The 12,130-nt window shown below is 47.0% G+C and overlaps 1 protein-coding gene across 2 annotated transcripts in view; it reads right to left on the bottom strand.

Moving 5' to 3' along the window:
- Positions 1–12,130, bottom strand: part of PRKDC (protein kinase, DNA-activated, catalytic subunit) — a 155,220-nt gene that overhangs the window by 83,681 nt on the left and 59,409 nt on the right. For both annotated transcript variants that reach the window (XM_061172006.1, XM_061172005.1), the window contains 6 exons: positions 5,665–5,916; positions 3,797–4,020; positions 3,021–3,229; positions 2,584–2,716; positions 2,018–2,176; positions 1,077–1,280 (listed from right to left, as the gene is read on the bottom strand). In XM_061172006.1, the coding sequence (XP_061027989.1) occupies positions 1,077–1,280; positions 2,018–2,176; positions 2,584–2,716; positions 3,021–3,229; positions 3,797–4,020; positions 5,665–5,916 (1,181 nt within the window). The remainder of the gene's footprint in view (positions 1–1,076; positions 1,281–2,017; positions 2,177–2,583; positions 2,717–3,020; positions 3,230–3,796; positions 4,021–5,664; positions 5,917–12,130) is intronic.

A 12,130-nucleotide genomic window follows, 5' to 3' on the forward strand; every position in this document is an offset into this window, starting at 1 on the left:
CAAAAAAACAAAAAACCAAACAACAACCTTGCTTCTATCACTTTAGAGGGATCTAGGGAGGAAGTAGAGATAAATGAGTATGGTTTCTTCCCCGTAAGTCTGAATAGTTTACAAGCTCGAAATGCTGTTATTTCCTGAGTGTTGTGGGTCTACTGCAATTTTATTTCTAACTTCTAAAAATACAAATTTCTAGTGCAATCTACCACAAAATCTTCCCCTACAAGAGACAACTAGCACTGCTTGCAATAAAAGCTTATTAACTCAGCAGGAAATTATGCCTCTCCCTTAGAATGATCATTCCAACAGTTAACAATTTTTGATTGTCTACTGACCAGGTTAAAGTTCAAAATTCAGTGTTTAGCAAACAAGTCAACTATATATTAAATACTGATCTGGAATTCCTTGGCGCAGTGGTTAAGAATCCGCCTGCCAATGCAGGGGACACGGGTTCGAGCCCTGGTCCGGGAAGATCCCACATGCCGCAGAGCAACTAAGCCCGTGCGCCACAACTACTCAGCCTGCACTCTGGAGCCCGTGTGCCACAACTACTGGAGCCCGCACACCACAACTACTGGAGCCCGCGCGCCTAGAGCCCAGGCTCCGCAACAAGAGAGGCCACCGCAATGAGAAGCCCGCGCACCGCAACGAAGAGTAGCCCCCGCTCGCCACAACTAGAGAAAGCCCGCGTGCAGCAATGAAGACCCAACACAGACAAAAATAAATAAATAAATTTATTAAAAACAAATACTGATCTGCACAGGTTCACTCTGAGGGGGCGAAGGGACTAGAGCAGGAACACGTGGGAAGTGAGGCCTCAGCCTCGAGACCACGGAAGCCGTGACCGGGGAGGACTGCAGCATATCAGGACCAGCCGCGGCCGGTGGGGACGAAAAGGCAGGCTGGCCTTTCAGGCATGGAACCCGTACTCCCCTGCATTTGAAGGCGAAGTCTTAACCCCTGGACCAGCAGGGAAGTCCCTCACTTTGTTTTATTGCTGTATTATTTCAGGCATATGGCAACCCTTTTATAAGCATTACTAAAGAAAACATACTTTATTAAAAGGAAAAATCCATTACCATTTTGGGATTATCCACAGATGATTTCATGAGCTCCAATACAGCAACATCTAGATTTTTCAACAGTTCAGCGCTGATTGTTTCTGAGAACAAGCTGTAGAAGTACTGTCCGTGAGAGAAGCTGATGATGTTCCTCTGGGACCCTCCTGAGGATGGCATGGACACCACCGCCGTGTCCAGGAGAAGACCCACCAGGTGCTCACACTGCAAAGAGGAAACGACAAGGGCTGTGGCACACGACTCCCTGGGCGGCTGTTAACTCTGACAGCGGAGAACACAGAGTCTACGGGGGCCTGGTCCTGGGAGGCCTGGGTTGGTCTAACTGTAGACATTCAGCATGGCTCCACTTTCCAGGTTTTACTTTGGGTAAGAACTCTTCCCCTGACTCACGTGTCTCCCAGTATTCCACAGACTCTCGTGGCTGCTGCTCTGAGGGGAGAGTCTAGGAAGGGTGAGGGCTGTTTGCACTGAGTGGACAGAGGGGCCCGAGAAGGGGAGGGGGGTGGACGGGGGAACCACAGCTAGAGAGACTGTCTGAGGCCAGCCCTGCACAGTTCAGAAGGCCATGAGAGCTTTGTGGGGCGTCTGGAACGCTCCTCCAGGGCCTCTCCCACATCAGCCTCTGAAGAGTCGCCAAGGATGGGGGAAGCAGAGGCCACTGTGTCAACACAGGTCGGCTTTGCAGTCACAAATTGCTCTCTGCCTGAAGGCCTTTTGGAAATAAACTGGGATAGACAAAACTTCAGCTTAAGAAGGTCATTCTACTGCTTTTATATTAAAAATTAAAAAAAAACTTTTAGAAAGTCATCTCACGTAAATCAGTTAAAGTCCTTGTGGAGCTAGGAAGTTACCCAGCTAAATTCCCGTTTTCAGAGACGCTGCAAGTGAGTGACGCCTGACGTCACTGGGACAGCACACGTGCACGTAGCTGTTTTTCCTACCAGTCCTCCACAAGCAAAGGCCAACTCCAGAAGTCCATTGGCGAGCCGCTTGCAGCTGGGGTCCAGTGAGGGCAGGCACTGCCCTTCGACTCCAGGTGCGATGCTTTTATAAACCAGGGAGAGAAGCTTCGTGCCCAGAGAATGCTGCTGATCTGCAGACTACAGTAAAGCAACACTGAAATACCCAACAGTGAGGTATGATATAGAAAAACACAATCTCACACCTTTCATTAATACAAATCCATGTTCACCAACACTGATCACTGCCTTCCAACTGTCAGGGACATTTTCACTCACCTCTGACTCCTGGCCACACAGGCACAATAGCAGTTAGTGCCTAAAGGTCTTCAGAAGGTGCTGGAAATATTCAAGTGTCCTTTATTTTCATTTTACATTTATAAACTTTATTTACACTCTAGGCAACACTGCCACGTCTGGAGCAAGTATCTCTCTAATTCCTATCTCGGCATGCTCTGTACATAAGGGATATTTTAGAAAGGCTATAAATAAATCGACAAACTGGCATAATGAGCTAAGAGAAATGTAAAACAAACTGGCACAGTTACCTGCGATGGTGCTACAACATGCAGAAAGCCAGCCCTGTGAAGCTGCTTACAAGCCGACACGACAGACGCCAGCTTGGCCCTACTCACGTGAGCGTCCAGGCCATAAAGGTCAACAGCGCAGAGCTCCTCAATGCTGGCCGTGCAGGGAAAACAAAAGGAAACCAGGTGAGTGCCGGTCTCAAGACGTTACAGGACACTGAAGACGGTGTGCGTCCTGCTGCAATGTATTTACTAGCTTCCTGGTGCCCCAGTCCACCGCCAGGTCCTGGACAGCAAACCCAGGTTAAGCAAACTAGGGTGCGTGCCAATGCCACAGGGACGACTCGGGGCCACCCGCAGGCCGCCTGCTGCCCTGAGGGCTAAGCCATGGAGGGGCCTCTGCGCCCCGCCCTCACCCCCACCCCCACCCCGCCCCGAGGCCACCTCGGAAGCCCCACCTCTGTGCCGTGACCTCCTCCCTGAGGCAGGCCTCCAGCGCAGCGCGGTGCGGGGACGTCTTCAGGGCCCTCAGCAGGCCCACGCACACACTGGGGAGGTGGTCCATCACCGGGAAGTCCCCGACGTTGAAGCCCACGCTCGAGGGCGCACACAGCGTTCTCACCAGGAGCTTCGTAAGGTCTGCGCTGCACGAATCCTTCCCGAGGAGCTGCACAGACACACCCATCGGTCAGCGTCGGGGCGTTCACCGCAGTGGACGGCCCAGCAAGCGGGAGGGATGGGGCGGGGCTCAGGCAGCACACAGTTCAGGCTCTGCGGTCCCCAGGTCTCCGCCGCGTGGACCTGACTGCCATCACGGCGGGAGAGCAACCGTGGACCACACGTGGACAGGCGGCCCGGAGGTGCCCCAGAAGCCTTCACAGGGCGGCGCCGTGGGCTTCCAGCCCTGGCAGAGGCGGGGCCTGGCGCACAGTAGGCGCTGAGCAGGCACTGAGGGGGTGCGGGTCTCAGCCTCACAGACACATTTACAGATGTCGGCTGATGCGCATTTCGTCAAGCAGATGCTTGATCACAGCATAAAACACAGTAGCCAATAAACATCTAGAAAAACTGTGTCTTTTATTTGCACAGTTAGAATCTGAAGTACACGCAGAGTTTTATCATTATTTTCAAGAAGAGACAACTCCTATAGCAAGGGAAAGTTCTAAGAAGGGCAGAACCACCATAGCGGGTAGCCAAGCACAGGCCCCTTGACCAGGGCAGCGGGCGGGCCTACCTTCCAGCTGTCAGGGGAGGTGCCAAGCAGCGTTGTGGAGAACTCCAGGACCCGGACCACCACCGTGCATTTGCTGTAATTGTATCTTTCTCCCTCCTGTGGGCTGGGTCTGTCACCTGCGGCCCCGGCACCAAAGCACTTTTCTGCCGCCGTAATATCATGCAGAGCAATGCTTTCTAAGAAGAAAGCCACTGCTTTCCAAAGTGAAGACTGTGTTTCAGCACCTAGAAAAAATTGTATTAAAATGTTAACATACGCTTCCTTCTAAACCCACTAAGATTAATGTAAAGTTCTGTCTTTAAGTACAGGTGTGATATACTTTCAGTCAAAATTTTAAAGGTTTTAATAAAAGCCGAATAAAACGGCACTTATTTCTTCTCATTTCAAAACACCACCCGAACAGAACTCAACTGCAGACTCGTACAGTAAGAACACACCTACGGAAGGTTAGGTCTTGGCTCTCAAACACTACTGTGGGACCATAAATTAACATGATCTTTTTGAAGGGCTATTTGCCAAATCATACTAAAAGCTTAAAAAAACGTGCACACCAATTTCCATCAAAGGTTTAAAAGCTCATATGCTTTGATCCAGCACTGAAATTTTATCCTCGGGAAATAATGGCAGAATTGCAAAGATGTGCTTTGAGGATGTTAATTTTAGCATTGTTTTTAATAATAAAAAAATAGAAACCACCTAAATGTCCTTCAGAGGGCAACGGAGAGACACGCCATGGCAGTGGCCTTTAAGCCGGAGGCTGTGACTGGCGTTTTATGGGATCAATTTCAGATCAACTCCCAAACGGGTTTCTCCCCAAACTCGCGAGTGTGAGACACGCTCCGCCACACGAAGGACGGACACGCTGTTCTCCGCTCCGCAATCCGAGCACAGCTCACCGTTCTGGGGTAAAGGCAGGGGACACGTGACAACAACAGTGCACAAGCCAAGGGAGTGAACAAAGGTGGAGGCTGGTTAGGTCCTCTAGGGTGATGGCTTCCAGGTCTTTGTTCTCCTTAGATTTAAGGAAGGCGATCAAACTGCCAACTGACAGGTCATTATGTATTTAAAGAATTGGGAGACAATGTGTTCAGAACTGCATTCTCAAACGCCAGGTACCCTGAACCCAGCAGGCCAGGGGCCGTGTCTGACTCCTCCCAACCCCATCACCTCTGACAGGCCTGCGGAGAGAACGGCAGGCCCTCCGGTCAGACGCCGCCCCAGCTGGAACGGAGCCGCCCCCACCCCCAGCACAAACAATCATGTAAAGAGCACAGCCCGTTCTGAGGGCAAGTCTGAGGCTCCGCCCACGGGAGGGGGTCCAGGAGAACCGCCAGAAGACTCAAGCAGCCGCTCCGAGAACCCTGAAGCAGAGAGCGCACCGGTCAGGCGACAGCCGGCTCCAGGCTCTCCTTCCCGGGGGACGCCACTCCCAGAGCCAGCGCCTGTCCGCGTGGGCCACCGGGGTCCCCAGGGGGACAGAGCCTGCCCAGCACTCACATCCCACCCGCCTGGCGTCCTTTGCAAACAACACCGTCACTACCGCACTACAACAGAGAAGCTCCAGGGACAGAAAGATGCAAGTAAACTGAAGAGCCGCTACACAGAGACGTGGCTCAAGATCAGAGGGCCTCAGGAAAACCTCAGAAGGTTACTTTACGTAAGGGTCACTGAGAACCTGTGAACAGGGCAAGAAAGCACTACAGACTCCGGGCAGGGAGTCCCCCCACCCTCACTGTGAGCTCGGAGACGCAGGCAGAGCTGAAGAAATGACACCCTGTGATCCTGTCCAACCAAAACCCCACCCATCTTGGCCCCAGCATGGTTCCGGGCAGAGCCCCACGGTGCTGACCCAGGGAGGCTCTACCCACCCAGGAGCTGGGCGGCACCAAGCGTCCCTGCGCCCAGGAAGGTGTTGTAGCACTCCAGCGCAGCCAGCAGCGCGTCCATCCACTGCAGCGTGGCACGCAGGCTGAACGGCCCGTGCGGCTGGAGGAGGGTGGGCTGGGCGAGGATGCCGGCGGGCGGATTGCAGGCGCCTCCCCCCTCAAATGCGCTTACGAGGAAGGAAACGCCTTCCTTCTGGACCAGGTCTCTCAGCCACAGGGAAGGGCATTTGTTGCCTTAAAAGAGAAATAAGATTAAAACACACATATAAATCACTTTCATGTAGTTAAAAATCACTTGATCTAATCACTGTACCTAATTAAAAACAGCATCTCCCAATAATAAAAAACAAAAATTAAAAGTCTGGTATGTTAAAAATGTAATCAGACCAGAACAAGATGGGCAATATCACAATATTTCAAAATGTCCCACATAAACGACCTACCAGTGCACTGAAATTCCAAAATGATCCAGGATAATCTTATTTTAACCGCAGCACTTACAACGTGCTCACTGTACTTACTGTCAAGAAGGTATTTCCACCAAAAGCCATTCTCTTCAGTCTCTTTAAACATCATTAACATAGTCGGATACCATTTGAATACCTATAAACTTCACACTCTTTCTCTTGCCTTTTTTCCTGAAAGTCATTATTGCGTTTTTTAAGGAATAAACACAGAGCAGTCAGACACTCCATCCCCTCTGCCTGTGCTACCAGCGGCCGCGGGGACCAGGCCTCGCCAGCCTGCTTCCTCGTCCACAGTGAGACGCACACAGTATCTACCTCTGAGGTTGTCACCAAGGTGAAGTAAAACCGAAGCAGTTAATATCTGAAAAAGTGCTTAGAATAGCATCTACCACATGGTAAGTGCCGTGCTTATTAAATAAGAGAGTCAAATGATCTGCTTTTGAAAAGATATTTTTCTTTTAGGTATTAATCATTTTCTAAATTAAAGAAAAAAACATTAAAGTGTATTTTGTATGCTCTGAAATCAGTGGCTGTAAAAAGGTCAAGTCATTCTGACTCTAATGAAGGTACAGAAGAATCCAAAACAGTAATATATTTCAGATGCAAAAGACGAACTGGGGACTTCCCTGGTGGCGCAGTGGTTAAGAATCCGCCTGCCGATGCAGGGGACGCGGGTTCGAGCCCTGGTCTGGGAAGATCCCACGTGCTGCGGAGCAACTAAGCCCATGAGCCACAACTACTGAAGCCCGTGCGCCTAGAGCCCATGCTCTGCAACAAGAGAAACCACCGCAATGAGAAGCCCGTGCACAACAACAAAGAGTAGCCCCCGCTCGCCACAACTAGAGAAAGCCCGCGCGCAGCAACGAAGACCCAACGCAGCCAAAAATAAAATAAATAAATAAATAAATTTATAAAAAAAGAAAAAAAGAAGAAATGTTTTTTTTACTGTGTCAAAAAATACTTCTCACAAGCTATATAAGTAAAAGATTAGTACCATGTTTTCAGGGTTTGCCTTAGGAAGAAATATTAAACATTCCATTATTTTCACTAAGAAGAAATGAATAAAACTGTAACCATGAGTGAAGAATACTATATTTAAATTCTACATCGAGTGCTAGCTAAGAGCGGCAGAAGAGGACGTGCAGAAAGGAAGGACCCGGGAAGACAGGTCTAGAGGGAAGCAAGACAGGTCGAGGATTGGTGGGGGAGGGGGGCGGGGGGCGGGGGGGACGGGGGGGCCCTCCCCACCGTGAGGTGGTCTCTGTCTCTCTGCCTCTCCACCCAACCCGTCCCCACTCCCCGGTGTCGGCATCGGAAGGCCCTGACACACAGCGGGGCCAAACCTGCACCTGTCATTACGTCCCATGGATCTGGGTGTCCACATACCCGGCCCGACCACACACAGGGCACTACTGCAGGACACAGGACCTTAAAAATCACAGGGGCAAAGACAAAGAAGAGGACAAACACCCCACTGGAAGCCACAAAAGAGGTGAGTCATGGTGGTAGCAGGGCAAGGTTCACCAGTACTCAGCATCCTGTGCTTATTAACAAAGACCATTCTGAGAGGTAGAGCGCTATTATTTCACTGAAAGTATACGAGGTCCCTGTGGCAGGCAGCTAGGAAGAAGAGCAGTGGAAACGTCTGGGATCAGCCGAGCTGACGCCGCTGGAAATCGCGGGGCCTGCAGCAAGCAGTCCTACCTCAGAAGAGTCTGGGCCTCAGTTTCCTTTAAAAATAAGGAGAAGATGCCCTGTCCTCCATCCCATCCACGCTTCACTGACTTCGTTGTGAGAATGACAACATGTAAAACAAACTTGTTAACTAAAAGCAGTAAGCATATATAAAATACTAATAATGTTTTTAAAACAATTCTCTAAATTAAAAAATACAAATATACATTTCTACCATATACATAAAATGATAGTATAGTAGATAATTACATACTACGTATTTATATAGTATACGTAAGGAATAGTATGAATACAATCACAACATACAGTACGTAAAATATATAGTATTTAACATAACGTATTCCGCAGTATATATTATATTCGAGTACAACAAATGCAGAACCCTTCTAAGTCTCAGAATGACATACAGTCACTTCCACCTCTTGTCCCTGAAGCAGCCCCACAGAGGTCCTCCACGCCACGTGCTGAAGAGAACCAGCGCACGATCCGTGGTGCCCTGGCACCTCCTCACCCAGATGCCCACGCCACAGCACGTCCTGGTTCTGGACTAGTGCCCGGTGCCCGTGAAGGGCAGCCAGGGCCTGAGTCTGTCCTGGGGCACAGCTTCCCCATGCCTCAGCTACCGAAGCCCATGCCTGAGCTACCAATACATTTATTCCTGAGAAATTTAGAAATTATCTCGTCTCTTAAGTACAGTTTAATGGTTTAGTACAGTAACTACTGAAAAGCATAGGTCCATCGCTTTCCTTTAATACCAAATGATCTGAGATCATTCAGACTTAGGAGTCTGGCAATTCCTTATTAATTACAGGTCGAAATAAAACAACTGCATTACTTCATTAACTTTTTTTTTTTAATGTAAGTGTTGTTTTTTTTAAATTTATATTTGGCTACGTCGAGCCTTTGTTGCTGCACGTGGCTTTCTCTAGCTGTGGCGAGCGGGGACTACTCTTCGTTGCAGTGCACGGGCTTCTCATTGCGGTGGCTTCTCTTGTTGAGGAGCACGGGCTCTAGGCACGAGGGCTTCAGTAGTTGCAGCACACAGGCTCAGCAGTTGTGGCTTGCAAGCTCTAGAGCACAAGCTCAGTAGTTGTGGCACACGGGCTCAGTAGTTGTGACTCGCGGGCTCTAGAGTGCAGGCTCAGTAGTTGTGGCGCACGGGCTTAGTTGCTCAGCGGCATGTGGGATCTTCCCAGACCAGGGCTCGAACCCATGTCCCCTGCACTGGCAGGCGGATTCTTAACCACTGCGCCACCAGGGAAGTCCCACTTCATTAACTATTAATAAGATTTCTAACCTTAATTGAATACCGTGTTAACTACTATGGTCATCCAATCCTTCCTTCTTTCTTTGAAGTGGGACAAAAAAGCAAAGATGCTGTGGAATAAAAGGTACTAGGAAATTCTAAGTTTACCTCTTCTGTATCGTCTAACATCAAAACAGCATTTTTTATTGCAGAGGGAGGAACACTCCCCAACTCATTCTACGAGGCCACCATCACCCTGATACCAAAACCAGACAAAGATGTCACAAAGAAAGAAAACTACAGGCCAATATCACTGATGAACATAGATGCAAAAATCCTCAACAAAATACTAGCAAACAGAATTCAACAGCACATTAAAAGGATTATACACCATGATCAAGTGGGGTTTATTCCAGGAATGCAAGGATTCTTCAATATACGCAAATCAATCAACGTGATACATCATATTAACAAATTGAAGGAGAAAAACCATATGATCATCGCAATAGATGCAGAGAAAGCTTTCGACAAAATTCAACACCCATTTATGATAAAAGCCCTGCAGAAAGTAGGCATAGAGGGAACTTTCCTCAACATAATAAAGGCCGTATATGACAAACCCACAGCCAACATTGTCCTCAATGGTGAAAAACTGAAACCATTTCCACTAAGATCAGGAACAAGACAAGGTTGCCCACTCTCACCACTATTATTCAACATAGTTTTGGAAGTGTTAGCCACAGCAATCAGAGAAGAAAAAGAAATAAAAGGAACCCAAATCGGAAAAGAAGAAGTAAAGCTGTCACTGTTTGCAGATGACATGATACTATACATAAGAGAATCCTAAAGATGCTACCAGAAAACTACTAGAGCTAATCAATGAATTTGGTAAAGTAGCAGGATACAAAATTAATGCACAGAAATCTCTTGCATTCCTATATACTAATGATGAAAAATCTGAAAGTGAAATTAAGAAAACACTCCCGTTTACCATCGCAACAAAAAGAATAAAATATCTAGGAATAAACCTACCTAAGGAGACAAAAGACCTGTATGCAGAAAATTATAGGACACTGATGAAAGAAATTAAAGATGATACAAATAGATGGAGAGATATACCATGTTCTTGGATTGGAAGAATCAACATTGTGAAAATGACTCTGCTACCCAAAGCAATCTACAGATTCAATGCAATCCCTATCAAACTACCACTGGCATTTTTCACAGAACTAGAACAAAAAATTTCACAATTTGTATGGAAACACAAAAGACCCCGAATAGCCAAAGCAATCTTGAGAACGAAAAATGGAGCTGGAGGAATCAGGCTCCCTGACGTCAGACTATATTACAAAGCTACAGTAATCAAGACAGATTGGTACTGGCACAAAAACAGAAATATAGATCAATGGAACAGGATAGAAAGCCCAGAGATAAGCCCACGCACATATGGTCACCTTATCTTTGATAAAGGAGGCAAGCATATACAGTGGAGAAAAGACAGCCTCTTCAATAAGTGGTGCTGGGAAAATTGGACAGGTACATGTAAAAGTATGAAATTAGAACACTCCCTGACACCATACACAAAAATAAACTCAAAATGGATTAAAGACCTAAGTGTAAGGCCAGACACTATCAAACTCTTAGAGGAAAACATAGGCAGAACACTCTATGACATAAATCACAGCAAGATCCTTTTTGACCCAGCTCCTAGAGAAATGGAAATAAAAACACAAATAAACAAATGGGACCTAATGAAACTTAAAAGCTTCTGCACAGCAAAGGAAACCATAAACAAGACCAAAAGACAACACTCAGAATGGGAGAAAATATTTGCAAATGAAGCAACTGACAAAGGATTAATCTCCAAGATTTACAAGCAGCTCATGCAGCTCAATAACAAAAAAACAAACAACCCAATCCAAAAATGGGCAGAAGACCTAAATAGACATATCTCCAAAGAAGATATACAGATTGCCAACAGACACATGAAAGAATGCTCAACATCATTAATCATTAGAGAAATGCAAATCAAAACTACAATGAGGTATCATCTCACACCGGTCAGAATGGCCATCATCAAAAAATCTAGAAACAATAAATGCTGGAGAGGGTGTGGAGAAAAGGGAACACTCTTGCACTGTTGGTGGGAATGTAAATTGATACAGCCACTATGGAGAACAGTATGGAGGTTCCTTAAAAAACTAAAAATAGAACTACCATACGACCCAGCAATCCCACTACTGGGCATATACCCCGAGAAAACCATAATTCAAAAAGAGTCATGTACCAAAATATTCATTGCAGCTCTGTTTACAATAGCCAGGACATGGAAGCAACCTAGGTGTCCATCATCGGATGAATGGATAAAGAAGATGTGGCACATATATACAATGGAATATTACTCAGCCATAAAAAGAAATGAAATGGAGGTATTTGTAATGAGGTGGATGGAGTTAGAGTCTGTCATACAGAGTGAAGTAAGTCAGAAAGAGAAAAAGAAATACAGTATGCTAACACATATATATGGAATCTAAGGGAAAAAAAAAAAAAAGGCCATGAAGAACCTAGTGGCAAGACGGGAATAAAGACACAGACCTACTAGAGAATGGACTTGAGGATATGGGGATGGGGATGGGGAGGGGGAGGGGGAGGGGGAGGGGGAGGGGGAGGGGGAGGGGTGAGATGTGACAGGGTGAGAGAGTGTCATGGACATATATACACTACCAAATGTAAAACAGATAGCTAGTGGGAAGCAGCCGCATAGCACAGGGAGATCAGCTCGGTGCTTTGTGACCACCTACAGGGGTGGGATAGGGAGGGTGGGAGGGAGGGAGATGCAAGAGGGAAGAGATATGGGAACATATGTATATGTATAACTGATTCACTTTGTTATAAAGCAGAAACTAACACACCACTGTAAAGCAATTATACTTCAATAAAGATGTTTAAAAAACAAAAAACAAAAAAAAAACAGCATTTTTTTCTTTCCTTCTATAAATCTGTGAGAAATGTACAGCCATAATTTATCACCTGTCTTACA

Source organism: Eubalaena glacialis, chromosome 17 (genome assembly GCF_028564815.1).
Source record: "Eubalaena glacialis isolate mEubGla1 chromosome 17, mEubGla1.1.hap2.+ XY, whole genome shotgun sequence".
Classification (NCBI taxonomy): Eukaryota; Metazoa; Chordata; class Mammalia; order Artiodactyla; family Balaenidae; genus Eubalaena; species Eubalaena glacialis.